Genomic DNA, 23311 nt, shown 5'->3' on the forward strand with positions numbered 1-23311 from the left:
ACTTTTCTGTCATATGGTCGGTCCCCATGGCCGCCGGAACTAGGGGTGCACCCCCTGCTGACAGCACGACAATTTAAAATGATATGAATTGAAATCAAGTTTTTGTTTTTCAACAGGTTTTTAATTTCGTTAACATCGTATTTATATGATGTCAAATGTGGTTTGTTATTTTGAAAAATAACTACATTTCAAAAGTTGATCTGGCGTGAATGACGTGACGTGGCTAGCTAAAATTCAAATATTCAAATGAAAAAAGAAAACTCAGCTGACTGTGGCAAGTCAGAAAAGAATATCTGATTTCTTCACAAATCCATCAGAATAAAAAAAAAGCTAATCTAAAAATGAATCGGAGTCTGATAGGAGAAGAACTGTTGGTGATGGTCTAACTCCCAGCACCTCATCTAGCCGTTTACTTGGATCAGAAAATGAGCGGGATGTTGTTGATAAAGCTAGAGCTAACTCTAACAGCAGGACTATCGCAACTGCTGAGCCTGGGCACTCTGCTGAGCCTGAGCCCTCTGCTTATCGCAGTATCACCGCAACAAAATCAGGAGGGGTTGGAATTTTAACAAGGTATACCTTTAAGTACTTAAGGGAAGTATACTTTATGAACTGAAAGTGCACTAAACAGGCTACCTTAGAGTAATCCAAAGTATACTTTGAAGTACTTTAGGAAGTATACTTTATGAACTGAAAGTGCACTACACGGGCTACTTAACATTATTCAAAAGTAAACCTTGAATACACTAAGTGTACTTTAAAGTGTAGTAAGTGACCTAAAAAGTGGGCCAATTCAGTTTCCTTCGTACAAAAATAATATATAAATAAGTAAAAAAATAGTATATAAATAAGTACACTGCTAGTATACTTTACGTAAAATGATAATAGTATACTTTTTATACAAAGTTTACTTACAAAATTAACTTGAAGTATACTTTTGTAAGGGGAGTGTTAGTGAAAGTTAGTCAGCTAACGTGTTGATTATTTTTAACTGCTAACTCTTTCCCCGCCAATGGAGCAGATGCGATTCAACACGTGTGTTCTTCTATTTGAAATAATAAATATCTGTTTACACCATTTGGTTGGTTATATATATCCGCAAAGCTCACGGTCGAAGGCTTTTATTAGCCCTGGCTGGCCTGTTTACAACCCTTGCTCGCACTGGCTCAATCAGCCCAGCATCAGCACAGTCAGACCAATAATAAGTCCGGCCATGATCATACGGTAAGATTCAAGATTTTGTGCTGCCGCTGTTAAATATTTTATATGTTTTTTACATATAGCTAGCCAATATGGTGTTAACACATAGCTATGCCGTCACACATAGCTATGCCGGCTAACACTGATTATAAACATAGACTTTTGAAGTTTGAACTTTTTAATTTAAGGCCTCTGAGTCACTTACAGTGGATCTACACGCTCCGAAGGAATTTACCGGAGCCTCTGAGTGATCGATTTACATACTAGGTCGGTGGTTAAATTCATATTATAGTAGAGATAAACGATTGATTAGTGAACACACATACTTTAGGGTCGATGCTCTGATCAAGCAGACGATTTTTACCTACGCCAGAGTTTCATGTCATTAACTGTTTAGCGCTCAAGGTTACAGATAACGCACTTGTGCACATTTCTAAAATTGGAGTCAGATATTAACGAGTCAATTATCTCCCTGAACATCTAACCAGAATTGAATTGTGTTTCCCATTTTTATATAAAATATACAGAAAAATCTGTAGTAAAAATTACAGTTAATAAACGGACCCCATCTGCAACTGACGCTAGCAAGCACACCCTACAATTTTCCCAGAAATTTTACCCTCTCTAGTTTGTATTGAAATTTGCTATTTCAAAGCTGCGTACACTACTTTTAATCAAATTAATTAGTCAGAAAGATGAAAAGCGAGATGTAAGAAAACATAAATCCAATACTAACACGTATGATCTGGTCTTCTGAGCCAGTGAGGACCACTCTGCTTTTCCTGGACCCTTGAGCACATAGTACTGTGTCCTCATGTTGCAAATCAAATAACTTCTCTATGGAGTCCATCTCTATGTTGAACACGTTCAATGTTTTATCACAACCTACAGACAGAGATGATTAGTAGAATACAATAAAAATCCCCATCCTTATTTTCTGATAGCATGTGTGAAGGAATGACATCTATACTGCTAATCAATGCCGCTCCAACAATCACAATCTCAAGTATATAAAATTTGTAATGCTTAATACTAAAACATATATCCAAATGTGATCAATTGTGTTAATTAAGAACAGATGAACTTTTGCAACAGGATGCTTCTAGGTCTGTGGAGAGTAACCCAGCTCATGTTGAATGTAACTTTTGGTGTGAGAAGGAATGCTGAAGGTCAGTACACTAACTGGGGAGGCTAAATAGTGGTGCCCAGAGATGGGTGTGAGCACAATGGGCCACTTGTGTGTCAACATCAGGAAATAAGGAGACGCACTGGATGTGGAGGATGCCCCCTTCCTTTGGACATCATCTGCCCCCCTTTCCCTGTCATCATCAGACCTTGGGATGGTCTGTTTCCCACCTTGGAGACTCCCTTTGTCCCCCTTCTCCTGCACATCAGCAGATCCTTGGACTGCCCACCCTGGGTGACCACGGGTGCCCTTGACACTTGATAGGATGACCACATTCCCTCCTCATTGTCTTCTGACCAATCATCTAACAAACACCTCTCTCTCATGAGAGGTACGAGACCTGTCCCCGGGACAGGTAGACAGAATTTGGACTGGGCAGACCTTTCTTTGACTTCTGTCAAGACTATTCTCACAAAGGCATTTGTCTACTCTACTCTATAAAGCTAGACTGGTAACATTCACTGATATCGCCAATCTAGATTGAGACACCATATTGTATTGTATTCATTGTTTGATTGCATCAATAAACTACAAAGAACTTGGTCTGGCATTTAACCTTGTATCCTTCTCCTCCTGATTTGAACCTCAACACATGGAAACTCTTAATTTATACTGCATGTGTTGATAATACTACAGTACAGGTGTGATACCTGTAGACATCATACCTGCAAATAGTGTCCTTTCTTCCTCAGCAAGGGAGAGAAAGGAGACATTGACGCTAACCTCTGTGACAGACTGTCTCCCAGTGCTGGAAACCTATAAAAATGGTATCAGAACATTAAATACAATATATAATACAGTGTATTTTATGATTTTTTAATACTACATTTAAAAGCCTATCATTTGGTATACATCATAACAAAGGGCTAAACAAAATCCTGGGTCTTTCTATTGGTGGTGCAATTGAAATATTTTAATTGACTACATATTTCAGGTGTCTTTACCTGATAGAGAAAGCCGTCTTTAGATACTATAAGAAGTCGGTCACATTGTGGCATTGTAAGGGTACAGTTCAGGTTTATACTTGGTGCAGAATATCCTAAATTAGTTTCCACCATTTTCGTTCCAGTATATGGGCAAATAAATGTGACAAGTCCTTCGTCTGATAGGGACACAACTGTTCCATTCAAAACACCAAGAATGACTGACTTTGGATCTATAACATTAAAGGCAGGCTCTCCTGAATCTAGATGCCATGCTTTCATCTGAAATAAATATAGTGAAACGACAATTGTTAGTTTCAACAGTTTAAATAAATCCCTTGCACATTTAAAATTTCTGAGAATAACTTCTTCTTCATAAGGACATTCTACATTGTATTAATAAAGGTAGACAAACACAACAAAACTAGTTGTTTTCTCTCTGACAGGACATACAGCACAGATACTCTAGTCTAGATCAATACAAGGTATTCATTTATATCTGTCATACTTGGTCTCTTGTTTGTACAAAAACAAGTTCCTTCTCTTCGGACAGAAGTATGTGTGGAATTGTAGGCACAGGCTTATTGGGTGCAGCTTCTTTGACACAAAAAATCTGCCTGCCACTCAACACGCTCCACCTCCTCAGTGTCCCATCAGAAGCCAGCGATACACACTGAGCACCTTTTTTAATCAATTTGACAGACAAAATTGCAGCTGTGGAGTACAGACACACAAACAAAAAACAACAATCCACACCACAATATTTCACAGGAAATGTGTTTATTCATACTAGAGGACACCAATTAAATCTGGTAAGCCATGGACAAGGACACTTTAACATTCTAAAATGTCTAATTATAAGTCATGCAGTATGACTACCTATACTGAACATGTTTTAAACAAATATAGTTTGAATGTGTATTTGTCACCTGTGCGGCTGACTAGAGTTTGTATGACTTCAAGCTCATTCAGGTCCCAGATGATCATCTTTCCATCCTCTGAGCCTGCCACCAATACACCAGTCTCAAGACAAATATCAAGAGCGGTGACCCCTTTTGTTGAAAGAGAGACCTTTACTGACATTTACTTTGATGATTAATTCATTCATAAATGTTATGTCATATCTATTCTCTTAACAATATCTCAATTTGATAATGCCAAAGAGTCAATATGATAATCATATTACAGTGCATAATGGTTTTCTACATCAAAGCGAAAAAAAAACATGAACATCCAAAATTAGCAAATAGTACATATTCAAAGTAATAATGAAAATTCTTACAACCTCTTTGGAAACCAGCAAGTGTTGCCTTTAGTGGCCCTCCTGGAGACTGGAAAAAACTGCACTGTGGAGCCAGGGTGGGGTCTGGACATGTTGTTAGCCAGGCTTGACACTGGGAGCAGAGCCGTCCAATTAGCGATGGATGCAACTCACTTAATGAGTGGAGCCTGGCATTCAGCTCAATATAAAAAAGGGAAGGGTCTTTCGAGATTGAAACAGTTGGAGAAAGATGGTTGGGAAAACAACATTAACCACAAGTAACAGTTTGTGGCTCTGATCTATACTGTTTATTAATTTGTCAATTTTAGAGACCCAAAAAGAAGAGTTCATTTTTTTGCAATCAAATGTAATTTTTACTCCAAATACTGAATAATGGTAAAAAAAAAGATTTGGAGCATAATAATGGTAAATCATGCCTACTGTAACTGCTATCCTGTTGACGTTAGCTGTCCAAAGCACCGGATCTAGCTACCAGCAAGTTAGCTAAATACTTTGTCAGCTTGTTTTCCCTGTATTTGCACTGTTGCTGAGCTAATTCCATGTTAGGACTGAGATTATTAACACGAGAAGTGCCTGGCTGGTTTTTCCTACTTACAGCGCAGATTTCAGAAGAGAACATTGTTATTGAGAGGTAATGATCACTCGATTTTCATTTATGCATTTAGCAGAGGCCTTTATCCAAAGTGACTTCCAAGAGAGAGTTTTACAAAAGTGCATAGGTCACTGATCATAACAACGAGATAGACCCAAGCCCCCCATTGCGGGTAGCCAAACATGAAACATACACTGTGAAAACCAAATAAGTCCCAAAGGGAAGATCGCTACCCTTACAAAAAAGAAGTATATTAAAGTATACTATAAGTATACTAAAATATGGATAGTACACTTTTAGTTCACTTTTGATATACTTTTAAGAAGTATGCTTAGAAAATAGTTCACTTTTAATATACTTTTAAGAAGTATACTTAGAACATAGTTTACTTTTAATATACTTTTAAGTATGCTTTGAAAATAGTTCACTTTTGAATACTGCAAAGTAGCCTGAGTAGTGCACTTTCAGTTCATCAAGTATACTTCCTCAAGTACTTCAAAGTATACTTTGGAATACTCTAAAGTAGCCTGTGTAGTGCACTTTCAGTTCATCAAGTATACTTCCTCAAGTACTTCAAAGTATACTTTGGAATACTCTAAAGTAACCTGTGTAGTGCACTTTGAGTTCATGAAGTATACTTCCTAAAGAACCTCAAAGTATACTGTGCAATACTTTCAAGTGCACTTTCATTTAACGTAAGTACGTCAACAAGTAAACTTCTAAATGTAATTTTACTAATATTTACTAATGTATTAAAATGCTTATGGGCCCCTCCAACACCTCAGATCTTGAGTCACTTGGCGAGAACGGGGCCCTCATAATAGTTTACTGCAGATTCGTAGATCTTCACTACAAACTCAATAACGTACTTTTAAGAAGTATGCTTAGAAACAGAAAAATTGTATACATTTTTTCTGGAGTAGGATGTATGTTTTCTATTATTATACAGCAAAAACAGTCAAAATAATTTTAAAGTACATTACAGGTTACATTTTTTAGATCCATCTCATTCTAATTATTCATGTCTATGAAAATCTAATGCATTGCACATTGAATCTTTTTTTGTTACTGAAGCTGTAACCTTATTTACTGCTAAAACATTCTGAAACCCTAAACTCTTATACTAATAATTATCAATTGGAGTATTAATGGAAAAAAACGAAAAAGCTACTTGAGAATTTGAAGGTTATACTGTCAAACTGACTGAAGAACGAAATAACGATGTGAAATATTGAAGATAGTGTGGCTCATTGGCTAGTCAATTCCCATGATGCAAGGCGGTAAAGTGTTAACATTTGCTGATAAGTTCGCCGTTTGTTCGAAATACAAATGTAACTTCATGAATTTCGTTTTTTAAATGTGTCTGCTAAGAATGTAGAGTTTTGTTGCGTGGTAATTGTCATTGTTGTGCTGGTTTACCATTGTAACCATGAGTTAAATGACTGTTACATTTGATAAGAAGAGCTGGATTCTAAGAACGTTATTGAGTATGTAGTGAAGAGCTACAAATCTGCAGTAAATTGTTACGAGGGCCCCGTTCTTGCCAAGTGACTGAAGCTCTGAGGCGTTTGAGGGGCCCATAAACATTTTAACATTAGTAAATAATAGTAAAATTACATTTAGAAGCTTACTTGTTGACGCACATACATTAAATGAAAGTGCACTTGAAAGTCTTGCAAAGTATACTTTGAGATTCTTTAGGAAGTATACTTCATAGTATTCCAAAGTATACTTTGAAGAACTTTAGGAAGTATACTTGATGAACTGAAAGTGCACTACACAGGCTACTTTAGAGTATTCCAATGTATACTTTGAAGTACTTGAGGAAGTATACTTGATGAACTGAAAGTGCTCTACACAGGCTACTTTGCAGTATTCAAAAGTAAACCTTGAAATACACTACAAGTGTATTTTAAAGTGTACTAAATGACCTAAAAAGTGGGCCAATTCAGTTTACTTAGTACAAAAAAAGTATATAAATAAATACACTGCTAGTATACTTTAAGTAACATGATAATAGTATACTTTTTATACTAAGTATACTTACAAAATAAACTTGAAGTATACTTCTTTTTTGTAAGGGTAGATGGTGCTTCTTGCACGGGGCTCAGGCTACTAGCTCAACAGCCATCGCAAGTCTGCTACAAGCTCGTCAGCGCCAGTAGGCAGTAGCAGTCGGTGCGGCGTCTACTCTTTATTATGTCTATGGGGAGAACTGCCACTCTCGGGAAACTTCCGGCAGAGAATGTCTAATATAGAGAGAACTGCCACTCTCAGGAAACTTCTGGATTCTGAACTGGTTGAAGTTCCATGTGAGGGCGCTAAAGTGCAGAATGAATAGAGGTCTATGGAGCGGTACCCCTCAAAATCCACTTGTCTCAGGATATAATTTTTTGTCTAGTAATTTGAATTCTGAATTCGAAAGGGGAGGCAAACAAATACACACACTGTTGGCTGTTAGATTGTTTTAAAGTCACCTTTCTGTTCTAAAAAGCTTTTGAAAATGTCATTGACGTCATACACATCGTATAACCAGAGCTACTGCTTTACGGCAAGCTCTGGTCACATACTTTTTTCTCTCAGCGACAGCACAGCTGACAGGTTAGGCTCTCCCTGTCAATACACATGCTAGAAATAGTTTTGGCTTGCTAATGTTGTTGCTAATGTTGCTAATGCTCTGACATTCTGATTCCGCTTCGGATGCCATCAAGCGGGAGCTCTGGTCGTGTCAGTCCTTCACTAACCAATCAGCATTCATTAGCAGAATGCTAGCGTATTATGGGCAATAACGACTCACCCTGTAAGAAATCAAAAGGACATAAGTACTCGTTCATTCAACTTTCGATCTATAATCCATGTTGAACATGCAAAAACTACAATCAAATCGGAGATTTCTCAACGACAATCAGGCGAAAGAGACAAATTTAGCCGTTTAGCTCCATAGACTCCCATTCAACATGCACTTGCTCGATCACCCCTAGTGGAACTCTGGTGGAACTGCAGTCAAATTCGGTACAATGGGGCTTAATAGGGAGTGGCAAGGCTCTCCTTAGACAGGCTCTGATGGGACCTTGCACATCACCTGGATGACCAGATATTCGGCCCCTTACAGTGTTTTGCATGTGATACACTGCGGCTGCAACAGGGCCTGTGAGACAGGCAGATGTTCATGTTTTTCTGCAGGACTGTCTTGCACAGACTTATGTTGTTCGTTTAAATGTAGGCTATGCTTAGCGCCATCTCAGAAGGGACTAACCTTCCAGTCAGTTAGATGAAGGGGAATACTAACCAATGTGTCCATCCAGAAAGTCCAAGGTCGGCTTCATCAGGATGAGTGTGTCTCGAATCAGCTCGGTTTCTGTACAGTTCATGAGGTTACTGCAGAGGGACAGGTCTTGAATGACACTGGTCACTCCACAGGCCAGAGTTTTACAGTACAGCCACTCAGTACTGCCTATAGATAAAAATAAAAATAAATATTATGTTCTATCAATACAAGAGTCCTTTCAGGAAATCAACTACAGATATGTATTATTTTTGATCCAGTAAGAGATGTAATTATCTTCAACTTTGTGAAACAATGTATGTGTACAAATATCTGTGCTAAAATACCCCTAAAAATTACTAGTGAATGAATAGTTAATATTAGCTGAGAATCATTGTACCACTGTCATCCACACTGCAAACACTAAAATGAGTTGTTTTCTGATTGTTTCTGAGTGTGTAAAATGTGTGTGTGTGATCTGTGGGCTAATAATATGCGTTGGGTGTAGTGCTGTGTAGTTCCAAGCTCAAATGTTCTGCTGGTCTGTTAGTATGCTATGGACCACGCCATGAAGTGTCTGTGTACCATCAGTAAATAAACCATGGTTTCCACAACCATGCCACCTCCAACCAACAGATGGCAGTACAGGATTACGTGTACATGTCTTGGCGGTTTAATATAGTGTTGCAGGATTGAGTCCAAGCCCCCACCCCCAGCTCCTCAGCTGACAAAAAAAAGGCTTAAAACCTGTAGTACTGCATTTCCATTTTGGTTCAAAATACTTGCTTTTTCATATAATTTGTACAATTTCTGAATAAGTTAGCAATTTGGCACTGCCAGTTCTTTCATCTCTATGGAGGACCAAACCTGCCATATTTAGAAATGAATGAATGAATAAATACATTTTCACATCAATGCATAAATACATAAACAAAATACACCACTCGCTGACGTAGATATGTCACAAAGTATATACGTTCCACTTCTAATCTTAGCTACCTATCCAGATCTTCTCCACCTGTCCTCTCTCTTTCTATAGGGCTCCAGAACTGCCAGTCTTCTGTGAACAAGGCAGACTTCATCCCGGCGTTTGCATCCCATGCTTCTCGTCACGCCCTTGCACTGACAGAGACATGGATCCGCCCAGAGAACACTGCAACTCCAGCTGCTCTCTTTGTCAACCACTCGTTCTCTCACTCAGCTCGCTCAGGTGGGCGAGGTGGTAGGACAAGTTTGCTTCTTTCCCCACATATTAAATACACATCCACCCCACTCTCTATTACTGCCAAATCATTTGAACACCATTATGTGAGGCTAACTGATCCTATCAAAGCATTTTTAGTGGTCCTTATCGTCCACCAGGGCCGCTAGCCGACTTTGTGGAGGAACTGGACATGCTCCTCAGCGTCCTTCCGGATGATGGAACACCGCTGATAGTCCTTGGGGACTTCAACATCCACCTCGAAGGAACGCAGGCCATCGACTTTAAGTCTCTTCTGACTTCCTTCGACCTGACGCTGCTGAACACACCGGTGACCCACAAGGCAGGAAAACAGCTCGACCTTATCCTGACACATAACTGTATCACTGACTTAACCTCTGTTACCCCATTACACCTTTCTGACCACTTCTTTATCCAATTCTCTCTCCAAGTCTCTCTCCCTCCTACTTCCCCTCCCCTCGTAACTTTCCGTCGCAACCTCCACTCCCTATCCCCCTTCCATTTCTCCTCCATTGTAACATCTTCCCTCCCTACCATTGACAAGTTCATGTCCCACTGGCACTGCCACCAACACCCTGTTATCCATACTAACTGCATCACTCAACTCTCTCTGTCCCCTGTCAACCAGGCCTGCACGATCTTCTCCCTCCTGCCCGTGGCTCACGGATGTTATCCGTGAAGAACGGTCCATCCTTCGGGCAGCTGAGAGGAGATGGCGCAAGTCCAAAGACGGTCTGGACCTTGATAAGTATCACTCCCTCCTCAAATCTTTCTCTGCCTGCATAACTGATGTTTAAACCCACTACTTCCTGAACAAAATTAACTCTGCCTCAAACCCTCACAAAAGTTTTCTCCACCTTCTCCACTCTTCTTGACCCACCTCCCCCTCCACCCTAACAGCTGACGACTTGTCCTCCTTCTTTGAGAAAAAGGTTGCTGACATTAGCAGTCAGTTTCCTAAACCCACCTTTCCTACTCACTCACCCTCTATGACTGACCCAACTAAATGTCTAAACTCTTTCTCTCCCTTGTCTGAGGCAGAGATCTCTGACCTCATTCTCTCTCATCGCCCCACCTCCTGTCCCCTTAATCCCCTCTCTTTCAAACCATCTCTCCCTCCATCATAACTTTTCTTCTCCATGTCCTTAACTCTTCTCTTACTTCCGGCACTTTCCCCTCTGCCTTCAAACAGGTCAGAGTTAGGCCTCCCCTAACCCATCCCAGGCATGAAAACGGGTCAGGGGTGAAAAAGGTGAGAAGGATATTACCCCTCTAAGGGTGTCCGGGTGCATGCTCCCCCATAAGAAAAATTTAAATATTCCATATTTTAAAGCATCAATCTGATGCATTTTGAGATACTTTTTTGCCAACCTGGGGAGAGCTGGAGAAAAGCCATGAGTCAAAAATGATTATGGCCTCCATACTAAGTATTATGCAAGCCATTTGATGCCAGCCTATCACTGGGTCTAACATTTACAGTATATGAGGCACAATGTGGTAAGGGCACCACAAATGGCTTAATGCATAACCCCCACAAGAGATGGTGGACATGCTGCAACTTAACTTGTCTACTGTTCCATCATGATTGACAGCCAATACAAGTACCAGCATACTTTGAAGTCAAAATGCGTATCCGCTACACAAATTGCATACAGGTTGGCAGGTCTTCTTATTGATAGAACGGCAGGGACAGACTGGGAGTAAAAATAGGCCTTGGACTTTGATCCAGACCGGCCCACCAGAACCGGTCCCGTATACGCCACCACAGCGGGCGCCCTGCTAATGCATGCAAATTCTGTGCCTGATGTGATGCTTTGGGACTTCAACGCTTGATGAAATCACGCGAAGTGCGCAAGCATATTATTTTGGCTGATTTGAGCGAAAAGTCGTTTTTTGAGCTTGATGTAAAACAAACAAACAGCCTTTTGTCCAATTGGTAAAACATTGTCTAGTGAATGTAATTACCTTTACGTTTCTTAACCTGGCTTTCCATCTTTATATTGTTTCTATAGCTAACTTTCAATCTGTCAGTGTCACTGTTGTGTATAAGCGGCACTAAGGGCTTTATAGAGGTTCATTTGGAATAGACCAACCGGCCTGGGGGAAAGGGGGGCCGGCAAACCGTGTTGCTCAATCTTCTTCCAACATTTTTATTAGTAGTAAAAAATTATGGGTCGGAGGGCCGGCGGCCCTCCCGGCGGCCCTCCCGGCGGCCCTCCGGCCCAAAAGTGCTTCGGCCCATAGGGAATTCTCCCGATTCTCCAGATGACCAGTCCGCTACTGATCAGAAAGAACAGGAAAATATGGCATTCTCTGAATATGATATCAACATTTTGTTTTCTGGGGTGGTTAGAAAACATCTCAGGGATTTTAGAAAGGTCTAACAATTGTTAGATGTTGATTTATTTATTGTCTTTGTAAAAAATGCTAAATATTTCCCAGATTACCTGAATTCGCCCAAAAGACAAATGGCGTACACACAAAAATTCATATTTATAAAACCGTGGGTACGCACATCTGTACGCTATGTTCCCTTTATAAATCACAGATTACCCACAAGTGTGCGTATGTGAATCAGCATTGTACCCCGCCCTGAACACAACCATTTTTAACCATAAATAGTCAATGCAAAGTACCTCATGAATGCTAATCTAGTATCTCATCATGACCTTGGCATGCGATTGTTCTTTACGGTGAATCATAGCGCATGACAACTTCTCAGACACTTAGCTTATTGGTGGAGCCCGAAAACTCGGTAAAAAAAAAATTGGGTGGCCGGTAGATCACCAATTCAAAAAAGCTGTGCAAGTGGCGTCAACTGTGCCAGTGATACCACGAGTCAAGATGCAATTTGAAAACAAAGGCGTTTTGTTATGAACAGTAATCTATTAAAGTCTGGACTGATATTGATGACATGGAGTGTAGCGATTGCGCGGGAGCTTAACGACTGTATATCCAGTTTTTGACATATGATATATGCACAGTGTTAAATAAATACATTTAGGTCAGATGGCTCAGATGGCTGAGCGGAGTCAGATGGCTGAGCGGTGAGGGAGTCGGGCTAGTAATCAGAAGGTTGCCAGATCGATTCCCCGCCGTGCCAAATGACGTTGTGTCCTTGGGCAAGGCACTTCACCCTACTTGCCTCGGGGGGAATGTCCCTGTACTTACTGTAAGTCGCTCTGGATAAGAGCGTCTGCTAAATGACTAAATGTAAATGTATATACACTGTATTCTGCAGTTATATAAAGGTAGGATATGTGATGTTATCTGCATTCCATGCAATCGGGCATTTCTCCCTCCTGCACTCTGGTAGTGGCCAATATGATGTTGAGACAGTGCTGAGTTTTGATTTAAAATTTGAAAAGTATTTTCCATAAATGGAAAGACGTGAAGGCATTGGTGGAGGCATCGATATCCTGGGGGACGAGGGCCTCTCAGGGAACAGTGAGGACGAGGAGGAGCCATCTGGGAGCGGAGTGGTGACATACACGTCCCCAGGAGAGGACCATCCCCCACAACTGAGAACTGTCCCCGCACGCCAACCAGCAGGGCCTGGTGTCCGCATGCGGGGAGGCCTAAGAAGGCGGCCCCCCATAATGACCTGCACCTGCAGCGAGACTCTGGTGCAACTTGAAAAGGAGAAACTGGTGGTGCTGCGGGGAATAGAGGGCCAACTCGAGAAGCAGACTGCCCTCCAGGAGGAAATGGTTACGATAAAACGGCAAAAGTTAGAGCAGCAAAAGAGACAGCTCACACTTGCCGAGGCACAATTCCACAGTCCCTCCATCTTGGTCCCAATAATTCTCCCCAAGGATGGAGGTAAAGGGCATTTCTATTTTTTTTTTCTGCGCATTGCATGTATCCTGTTCAATTTCACTAATCAATCTCCCTTCATTGCAGGTGAGGCAGACGCTCAGTGAGCCAGCGGTGCCACTGCTTTTTGTTTCTCAGTATTTTTTTAAATAAACTACTTTTCCTTTTCAACCATGTGTTGTGTGGATCATATCAAGGCCTTAATCATAATACATATTGAGGGGGTTACATCACCACAATTTTCAAATCTGGTCAAAATGTCCACCCCAATATATTGATATGAAAATATAAATGTGCTACGCTACGATAGGCAACCCCGCACGGTGTCCGAAATTATCATAATTTTAATTCGTCCCCCCCAATGATGACTCCATGGCTACAGTCTTGAGCCCTATACATGATAGTTGATATGGGTTGTGTAATGGTAGTGGTAGGTGGTTTATTGTTGGGAGTAGGGTGGTGCTGATAACAGTGCTTGGTGACTGGTGGTGACGGGGTAGGGGCTGATGGACATCAAAACAGATTGACAAGCTCCTCTCTGGTCTGGACACCAGCTTGGTGGAGTGCTGCTCGGGATTCGTGGGGGGCGAGGTCGGGGGCTTCATCTTCCAATGATTCTCCTTCTTCATCCTCAGGAGGCCGCTCATCTGCTCCAACGTGCACGGCAATGTTATGCAGCATGCTGTGACAACAATCACGCTGCAACACTTTGCAGGTGACAAGCGCAGCCCCCCCGACGAACGATGGATACATCTGAAACAACCCTTCCACCTGTCAAACACCCGTTCAATGTGGGTCCTGGTGTGTGTGGGCCTCATTGAACCTCTCCTCCTGTGGTGTTGCTGGATTGTTCACCGGTGTCACGAGGTAACTCCGGAGAGGGTAGCCACTGTCCCCGAGGAAGATGCTCCTGCCGAACTCTCCTCTGCCAGCCTTATGCCCCACAGCTGAGTTGGCCCACACGAAGCTGTCGTGTGTGCCTCCTGGCCACGATGTCCGTTGCCACACTCTGTGAAACCGATGCCTTGCTGAGGCCGGTGCCGTCCCCCACCACCTCCAGGAAGCTCCCCACTGCGTAAAAACGCAGCACGGCCAGGAGCTGCACCTCCGGGCTGAGGACAAAATTGCAGCGGGTTGCCCTCCGGATGTGTGGTGACACTATCGTGACAAGGCGTTGGATCTCCACACGGGGAAGCCGGTACTTGGACTGGACAGCCCGGTCCGACAGCACATTCAGTGGGGAGAAGTGCTGACGCACATAGGCATTTATATAAACTGTCTGGCTTCACGCACGGCGACGCTGTCGATTAGCAGTGAGAATATGCTGTATTGCAGCCATGGTGTCTCACTCACGTGGACTTCAGCAACGCCTTTATATATAGACTGGCAGGTGGAGCCTTTCTTGATGAGGTTCCAGCCGAGTTCAATTACACCTGTCAGTTTCCCTGATTTCTGTGAAATACCACAGGGTTGTTGATGTTTTTATATCTAATGTAAACCTCATGCAGATGCAGAATGTTTGTGAAAACGTAATGAGTGATAGTAATGATGATTCATGTTATTTATGTAGCTACAGGAACACATGGGCAATTATTTATTTTTGTATCATTATTTTTCCTCTTATGCTATTATTTTTCTTGCGTCAGTGTTCTACAGCTGTGGGCGCACATTTATCATCACGCATGGTTTTGGTATTCCTTTGTGTCAGATACAACTTTCCCTGATGCGACTGCAGTGAGCGTGTTGTGGACTCATATTTGCTCTTTCCTATGGTCCAAGGCGAGATGATGTGGACAAGAAGTATTTATTTAAGTCGTAGTTGATTATATGTTGATTATATTGTGCCGGGATTGGAAAATACATTCACTAGGCCTTCTCAGCTTCAGAGACAACCCAAATTCTTACATGGTACAGAGGGATATTGATACAAGATATGTACGTCATATAAATATTTCATTGGCAATTGGCCTAGAACCCTGATACCCAGATAGGGCCTATTCCTCAATACATGTTGACTCATTTCTTAATGGGCAACCTCCCCACTTTTCCCTCCCACAGCTGCTGTTCCATGTCACCCTGACCTGTGAAGGTATCAGTAGGGAACAGAGCATTCTCCTGCTCTCAATCAGACCCCAGGGCAGGCCCATAGAAGGATACGCCTTGTGGCTGTTGGCAAGTCCACCAGCCCAGCCTCAGCCTGCTCTGTGTTAGATACTAAAATGAGTTTACTGTCCTAAGTTAACCTGTTACCTTAATACAGGATTTTCTTAAGACTTCCACAAGCGTTTGGTCGCTAAGAAGGCTGTTAAGAGTGGGTCAGGCTGATCTTACATTTCCTTCTTAGTGAAAGATCTTCTTAAGCTAAGAACAACTCTGGGAAACACAACCTTCTTTCACAGTGCTCTTAAGAGCGCTCCTAAGAAGCTCTTACCGCTAAGAGCTTCTTAACGAATCTGGGAAACGCGGCCATTACGAGTAATCGTTCTTCCCAAATTTACACAACTTTTGCGTGGAAAGTGGCGTAAGCACATTTTCAGCCCTGTTTTGTGCGTACGCAAACTTTATAAATGAGATCCCAGGTGAGGTGATAATGTCATTACACACATGTTTCTAGATCAGTGATTCTCTACCATGTCCTCAGGGACCCGGGTCCCTGAGGACAGGGGTGCAACTACCCAGTGTCAGAGGGGTATGCAGCAACAATTTTGGCGCCCCCCCAACCCCCAAAAAAACTGTATACATGTGCCAGACATCATCATGTATAGGCTTTAAATAATAAAGGTTTATTTTAAAGTATATCAACCACTGTAGAACCTACCATAATTATAAATAATTAAATTAAATGTATATATAGCATAGGTATATTCAGGGCTCGACAAATTGTGGCAACCATATTGTGACAAGTGGTAACCTAAACATCACCCCTTGCAACCACATTATTGTAGCCCACTTTTTTCATTGTACTTTATTTTCATTACAAAAAAATCATCATTGATGGCATTCGAGCATATGCTTTGCGGATGTTTACATTTGCGTTCTGATTTGTTTACTATGTCCCCACTGTCAGACATAGGCTAATTGTTATATTTCCCACATGCAGGGTTTTGATACAGAAATGCATTTTTCATTCGCAATGGCAAGATTAGCTTAGCCTATAACAAAACATGTTAAATTATTTCGATTTGGCATTAGAACTAATCAGACTTCATCTGTAAGCAACCCCACTTTAGCTCACGTTAGCAAACACTAGCTAGTCTGAAAACAGTCTGTTAACATGAATATTTGCAAGTCTCCAAGTTTGGTAGAAAATCTGTGCATGATTGCACACAGTGCATGATTGATGTAAACCAGAGTTACTGCATTAGTTATGTTTTCCAGATTCTTGTCATTTATTGTACATGCTACCTTATATTTTCCAGTTTTCAGCTCAGCAACCTCGGCTTTGCATATTCTAAACTAGCCTTAAACCCACATTTGGCTGCTACATTCCCAGTGTTAGCAAACGCTAGCTAGTCTGTTAACATGAATATTTGCAAGCCTCCAAGCACAAGCGTCACACTTTAAATCCTACCTGTTGCCTTTAACCATCCACTTATTTACTACTACTGTTGCATCCCTTGACATGCCATCTCCCTTTCCCTCTTTCTTTTTCTATTTTAGCCCCTGACAGCTTTTTGCTTTGTCCATCATTTTCCATAAACGACAACTCAATACTCGTAACTGCTCGCTCAGCGCTCACGGCGCCCCCGCTCCCTAGATGTCAAAATTCTATTTTATGAGATAGGGCGCCTACCTTAGCGGTTCTAAAATGTTTTATAACATTGAGGAAATGCAGAAACGCACAACAGCAGCTATATATAGAAAATACCAAAAAAAGATTAAATATTTATCATTTATAAATTTTTACCATTGCTTTGGCGCCCCCATGGTTCGGCGCCCCTATGCGCTGCATATAGCGCATACCCACTTTTTGCGCCCCTGCCTGAGGACACCCTGCCTGAGGACAGGGTTGAGAACCACTGATCTAAAACATGCAGGACAGGGGGTCCCTGAGGACAGGGTTGAGAACCACTGATCTAGATTAATCAACTAGCTAAATTAGCTAATGTTATACAATGATTCTTCAGGAAAATCCACCAGTCACTGACTGTAGTGATAAGACACCCACTTACCCATGCCTCTTTATTTAGTACCAGTAAATAAACTGCAATACACAGGGCTGGACTGGGACAAAAATCAGCCCTGGCATTTTTGGCCCAGGCGGCCCACACCCACCGTGATCGGTCAGACATTCCCTGCAGTCAGTCCTCTTAAAATATGCGTGCACTCTTTGATGAGTTGCCTAGTGTTCTGCGTTCATGTGACAGTTTTGGATCCTTCAAGAGGGGTCTCAAGACTTATCTGTTGATCTTATACTTAAATAATTAATTCTTAGAGTTATTATTTGTATATTTATGGTATTTAAAAAAAAAATATTATTGATATTTGGTAGTGTATTGCCATTATTTTTATTATTACTATTTTGCTTAATATTGGCTTAGCAACTTTTAAAAACAGTTTACTGTTAATTTTAACTATTGTAAGATTCATATTTTGTCGCTTTGGACAAAAGTGTCTGCTAAATACAATAACCACAACCCTTCCCAAAAGCTACAATAAAGAGTAGTATATGCCCTGGAAAAGAGCATCAATACAAGAGAAGCAGTGTACTCACTCACTTTTTATTGATGATTTGGAGGCCATATGGTACACAATGTCCATTCTCAAGTGCAAGTAACAGTGGAAAGCTGCATGGCCCTCTGAACAACACTGGATTATTACCATACAGATACCTTTTTACCTATGCTTGGTGGCCGCAGTGGTTGAAATAGGGTAACCTAGTAATACTGTGTCCTCCAATTTAGCTAGATAGATCGTTTATTTGATTTCTTATATCACTACTAGCCTATAACAAATCAGTTGTGTGAGCGTGGTATATGCCCATAATCTTCCCCTTCAGTATTATCAGAGAATGTCTAATATGGGGAGAACTCCCACTCTCGGGAAATTTCCGGTTCCTGAACTGGTTGCAGTTCCATATGAGGGCGCTAACGGCCGAGTGCAGAATGAATGGAAGTCTATGGAGCTATACCCCTCAAAATCCACTTTTCTAAGGATAATCTTTTTTTTTTTTCTAGTAATTTCAGTTTTGATTTCGAAAGGGGAGGCAAAACAAATAAAATGTCAATGACGTAATACACATTGTACGGCCAGAGATACTGCTTCAAGGCAAGCTCTGGTCACTTCGATTTTTCTCTCTAGGCATCGACAACAGAGCTAACAGGGTAGGCTCTCCCTGTCAATACACATGCTACGATTTACCCTGTAAGAAATCGAAAGGAAATAAGTACTCGTTCATTCAACTTTTGACCTGTAATCCATGTTGAACATGCAAAAACTACAATAAAATCTGATATTTATCAACGACAATCAGGCAAAAGAGACAAATTTAGCCGTTTAGCTCCATAGACTCCCATTCATTTTGCACTCGACCGCGATCACTCCCAGTGGAACTCTGGTGGAACTGCAACAAAATTCGGTACAATGGGGCTTAATAGGGAGTGGGCAGGCTCTCCTTTAACAGGCTCTGATAGGAGTTTTGAAAAGAGACCGCGTCCGTGTCTCATTCTCCACACGATCATATACATTTATATCTAAAACGAACTTACAAAGAGCTCGGTTACACTACCAAAGTTGTAATGTTAGTAATGTTAGCGATGCTAGCGTTAACTTGCTAGCTAGCCAATAACATTTCACTGGGTCGTGCTGCGTTTTGATTTACTGAAATGATAATGAAATGTTATGTTCTACGAGCCAGCCCAGATAGCACACATACGTCGGGCCAACGTCGGCTTAAGGCCTTTATATGCTACTCCGTACTATACGATTACGGACACATGGGAAGGGCCTACGCATAGTTGGAACGCCCTGAAACGCCCTCTCCGTCGTCTGCGGGGCCGACGGAGACCTTTCCCGTGCACCGTTTAAATTCCTGTCGATCCGTCGTGCCGTGCTGTACGCGACGGATACCCCTTTGCCGTGATTGGTCCGCTACGACATCATTTCCAAACGACATCATTTCCGACTTCGACAGAAAGGCGTTTTCTCTAAGGTCGTCTTTTTGAAAGACGTCTGTGATGAGAACTTCTTGGAGAGAAATTTTATTGTGAGCTAGTTTATGCTCTACTCTAGCGAATTCAGAAACGTGAGTTTGTCTGTGCACTGAATGCTACAGTTTAGTGACCTACAGTAGTACATTGTAGTTTTGACTGTACATACAGTTTGAATGGATCTTTTGGTTTCCAATTATATCAGTCTTTTTGTTTATCATTTTTCACATTGGATTATACACTTGGTGGAGAAATGAATTCACAAAACCAGAGCCTTGTCTATATCGCAGGGGTGTCAAACCCATTTTCACGAGGGCCACATCTGCATGGTTGCCGTCAAAGGGCCAGTTGTAACTACGATGTAATGTCAGTAACGATGTAAAAACATGGTGTTTTTGTTGTAGCTTTTGTGAACATAGGGCATATTATGCTGCAATTTAAGTCCGCCTTTTAATTCTTGGACAATCTGCTGTTTTTCTTGGAGGATAAATTAGCACATTTTTCTCAGTGTTAGGTGACAAAATCCAAGCGTGCATAGCGCAAGAGCAAAACTTGTTTTGCCCTTCATCTGAACGTAGAATAGCTTTTTGAGCTTTATGTAAAATAAACATTGCCGTTTTCCAATAGGTAAAACCTTGTCTAATGAAGGTGATGTCTTCATCATTGCTGGCTCCAAATTGTCGATAAGGGAAGCAGAAACATGCTAGCTTGGCTGAGTACTCTAACCAAGTTCGAGAGCGATACCAACTTGGGTTGAATGCCCGAGGACCTTGGCTGAAAATGCACATGGGGTACGTTCGCAGAACCGGCTGCATTGGAGTGCTGTCATTCAAACCATGCTCGCCTTCACCCAGTTAAACTTTGCGTTTAACACTGATGTGCATACACTGCTTTCTAGAGGCGGGATGTCGTCACTTTGCCGTAACACAATTGAAATGCATGGTGAGAGATGTCGTTTATGGTCAATCCACGCTGTAAAGCAGCGTAGACTTATTTCAATAGCCCATTAATCTTCCGCGGGCCACATAAAATGACGTGGCGGGCCTTGAGTTTGTCTTTAATATAATATTATGTGACTGCACCTGCTGCACTCATCGTCTGAGTAGTGAGAGCTGGTAAGAGTGTCACACGTGTGATGAGAAGTGGGAGATAAACAACGACGATTTCTAACTTACAAAGACGCAACAAAGCAACGTGTTTTCGACAAAAAAACGCTTCTCCACCTACTGTTCTGGCGGTGAACTTAAAGGTGCCAGTATGGTACTACGACTCCGTTACGGATGGGCGGGCCGCCGGATAGGACGGATTAATTAGCATTTCTGTTGCCTTTATGGTTCTCCGAAGGCTGGGGGTGCTGAAAACAATTCACCGCCAGAACAGTAGGTGGAGAAGCGTTTTTTTGTCGAAAACACGTTGCTTTGTTGCGTCTTTGTAAGTTAGAAATTGTCTTTGTTTATCTCCCACCTCTCATCACACGTGGGACCCTCCTACCAGCTGTCACTAGTCAGACGATACGATATAGACAAGGCTCTGGTTTTGTGAATTCATTTCTCCACCACCAAGTGTATAATCCAATGTGAAAAATGATAAACAAAAAGACTGGTATTATTGGAAACAAAAAGATCCATACAAACTGTATGTACAGTCAAAACTACAATGTACTACTCTAGGTCACTAAACTGTGGCAGTCAGTGCACAGACAACAAACTCACGTGTCTGAATCGCTAGAGTAGAGCATAAACTATAGCTCACAATAAACTTTCTCTCCAAGCAGTTCTCATCACAGACGTCTTTCAAGAAGACAACCTTAGAGAAAACGCCTTTCTGTCGAAGTCGTCAGCGTCGTGTCGAGTGTTCATGTAAAAAGTCTGATTGTGAGATTGCATTTGATTAAATGACCTTACCAATGACTTCCTGGCGCAGCTCATCCCAGAGGCCTGCATGAATAAGATGGTAGGGTAGTTCTTGCAGTTTTCTGATGTTAGCCACTCCTTTAGCCAACCACAATGGCTGCGGGGAAACCTGAAGGACACAATATGGCAGAAGGTTAAATAATAAAGTTCAATTTATGCACAAAACCAACAAAAGAAAAAGGGGTTGACTCACAGCACCATTATTGGGTGTGCTCAAGCCTTCGGCAAGCACAACCATGGCATTCTTCTCTCTCATATACATTTATTATTATTTATTTTCAAACCCCAAAGGATCCCAATATTTGGACTACATAGACAACGTCATTGTCAAAAGATTCGTCTTGGTAGCAATTGCGATGCTTGTATTTTTATTTATGTTCCGTTGCACGGTTTAGGTTGAAATTAAGTTTTTGTGATGAAAAATTGCCCACTCAATTCGGTCGCGAAGTTGGGTCTCGGGTCACTCGGTTGGGGAAAAACAATGTCCGGACAAGAGCTGTTCGGACCAATCAAATTGTCAGGGCGGGCTTTATATGATGATGGACAGATGATCAACAGTAACGTAATCAACCACGTCACCAAAGAGCGCTTGGGTTGAATTTGTTTTCAACAAACAACATACCACTTTGCTCTGATTGGTTGTAGGTCTATCCAATTGAGTGAAGAGGCATTTTTTCCAGGTTCGGTTGAAACACGCCCCATAGTCACAGCCCAACGGAGCGGTATCAGACTCATATTCTAAATAGAATTATGAGTATGACAACGTCAGGCTAGGAGTTCTCCCCTATTTAAACATTCTCTGGCTTTACCTAAAATGGCAACACAGCTGCAGGAACGCCACAAGCAAAGAGGCCAGGGTGACAACTATTTACTCATTTTACTTTGTGATATGAAACACAATTGTGAAATGTAATGTACAATATGAGCTGATATTATTGAGTAAGTACATCTTCTTTCGTATGAAACGCTGAGTTAAATTTGAATAAATAAATAGGTAAATAAATATGGCTATGGAAAAAAAATCTGAAATTAAAAAAAGATGGCAATAATTATATATATATAGCATTATATAATTATATAGCTCAATCAATTTACCGACAATAAATAAATACATTTATTTATTTCAAAATTACGTTTTTGTAAAGACAACTTTTATTTGGGGACTTTTGTTTCCTAATGCCACATTTATTTATTTTTTTAGACTTTTACACACCGCATTTATTTAACATTTATTTCCACACCACATTTATTTCTGTGCTGTACTCATTTCCGATCTCACATGCAAACAAGAGGGGCGTGGTTATTTCAGACCAACGCAGCTCCACACAAGATCGAAGGCAGATAGGGACACCTAGATTCGGTAGATTATGGAAGACATTAGTCGTGTCAGAGATCGCATGCTGGCCTTATAGATCAAATTGATCAGCATGGCTTGTCAGGATGTATTATTTTGGCACACATTGTAGATTTTGTAGTGTTACTTGGCGGATAAGTGCTAAGTCTTAAATGGTTTGAGACTTATCAAGCACCGTGTTTGTGTGCAAGATGGAACCTATTGTCTGGGTTCACAGTGACGATTGAAGTAGGCTAATTAGTAAGATGTAGTTTTATAATGGGCTGTGGTATCGTGGGGAATGTGGCTATTGCCTCAGACAACCCCAAATATGCCTACGCGATTAGCCTACACATTTGTGTATTTTCTGGTGTGCCCACGATAACCAGCTATTTTCGATGAACCCAGGTCATACACAATGTTGCTTAAA

The 23311-nt window shown here is 41.3% G+C and overlaps 1 protein-coding gene across 1 annotated transcript in view; it reads right to left on the reverse strand.

Moving 5' to 3' along the window:
* nwd1 (NACHT and WD repeat domain containing 1) overlaps window positions 1-23311 on the reverse strand; it is a 53957-nt gene that overhangs the window by 24646 nt on the left and 6000 nt on the right. The window contains exons 6-14 of the mRNA XM_084692278.1: window positions 21540-21657; window positions 8473-8637; window positions 4595-4792; window positions 4239-4361; window positions 3818-4023; window positions 3331-3591; window positions 3052-3142; window positions 2470-2616; window positions 1937-2085 (exon numbers count right to left, since the gene is read on the reverse strand). Coding sequence (XP_084548404.1) covers window positions 1937-2085; window positions 2470-2616; window positions 3052-3142; window positions 3331-3591; window positions 3818-4023; window positions 4239-4361; window positions 4595-4792; window positions 8473-8637; window positions 21540-21657 — 1458 coding nt within the window. The remainder of the gene's footprint in view (window positions 1-1936; window positions 2086-2469; window positions 2617-3051; window positions 3143-3330; window positions 3592-3817; window positions 4024-4238; window positions 4362-4594; window positions 4793-8472; window positions 8638-21539; window positions 21658-23311) is intronic.

This window comes from Hypomesus nipponensis, chromosome 26, assembly GCF_054491055.1.
Source record: "Hypomesus nipponensis isolate SF chromosome 26, ASM5449105v1, whole genome shotgun sequence".
In the NCBI taxonomy this organism is placed as follows: Eukaryota; Metazoa; Chordata; class Actinopteri; order Osmeriformes; family Osmeridae; genus Hypomesus; species Hypomesus nipponensis.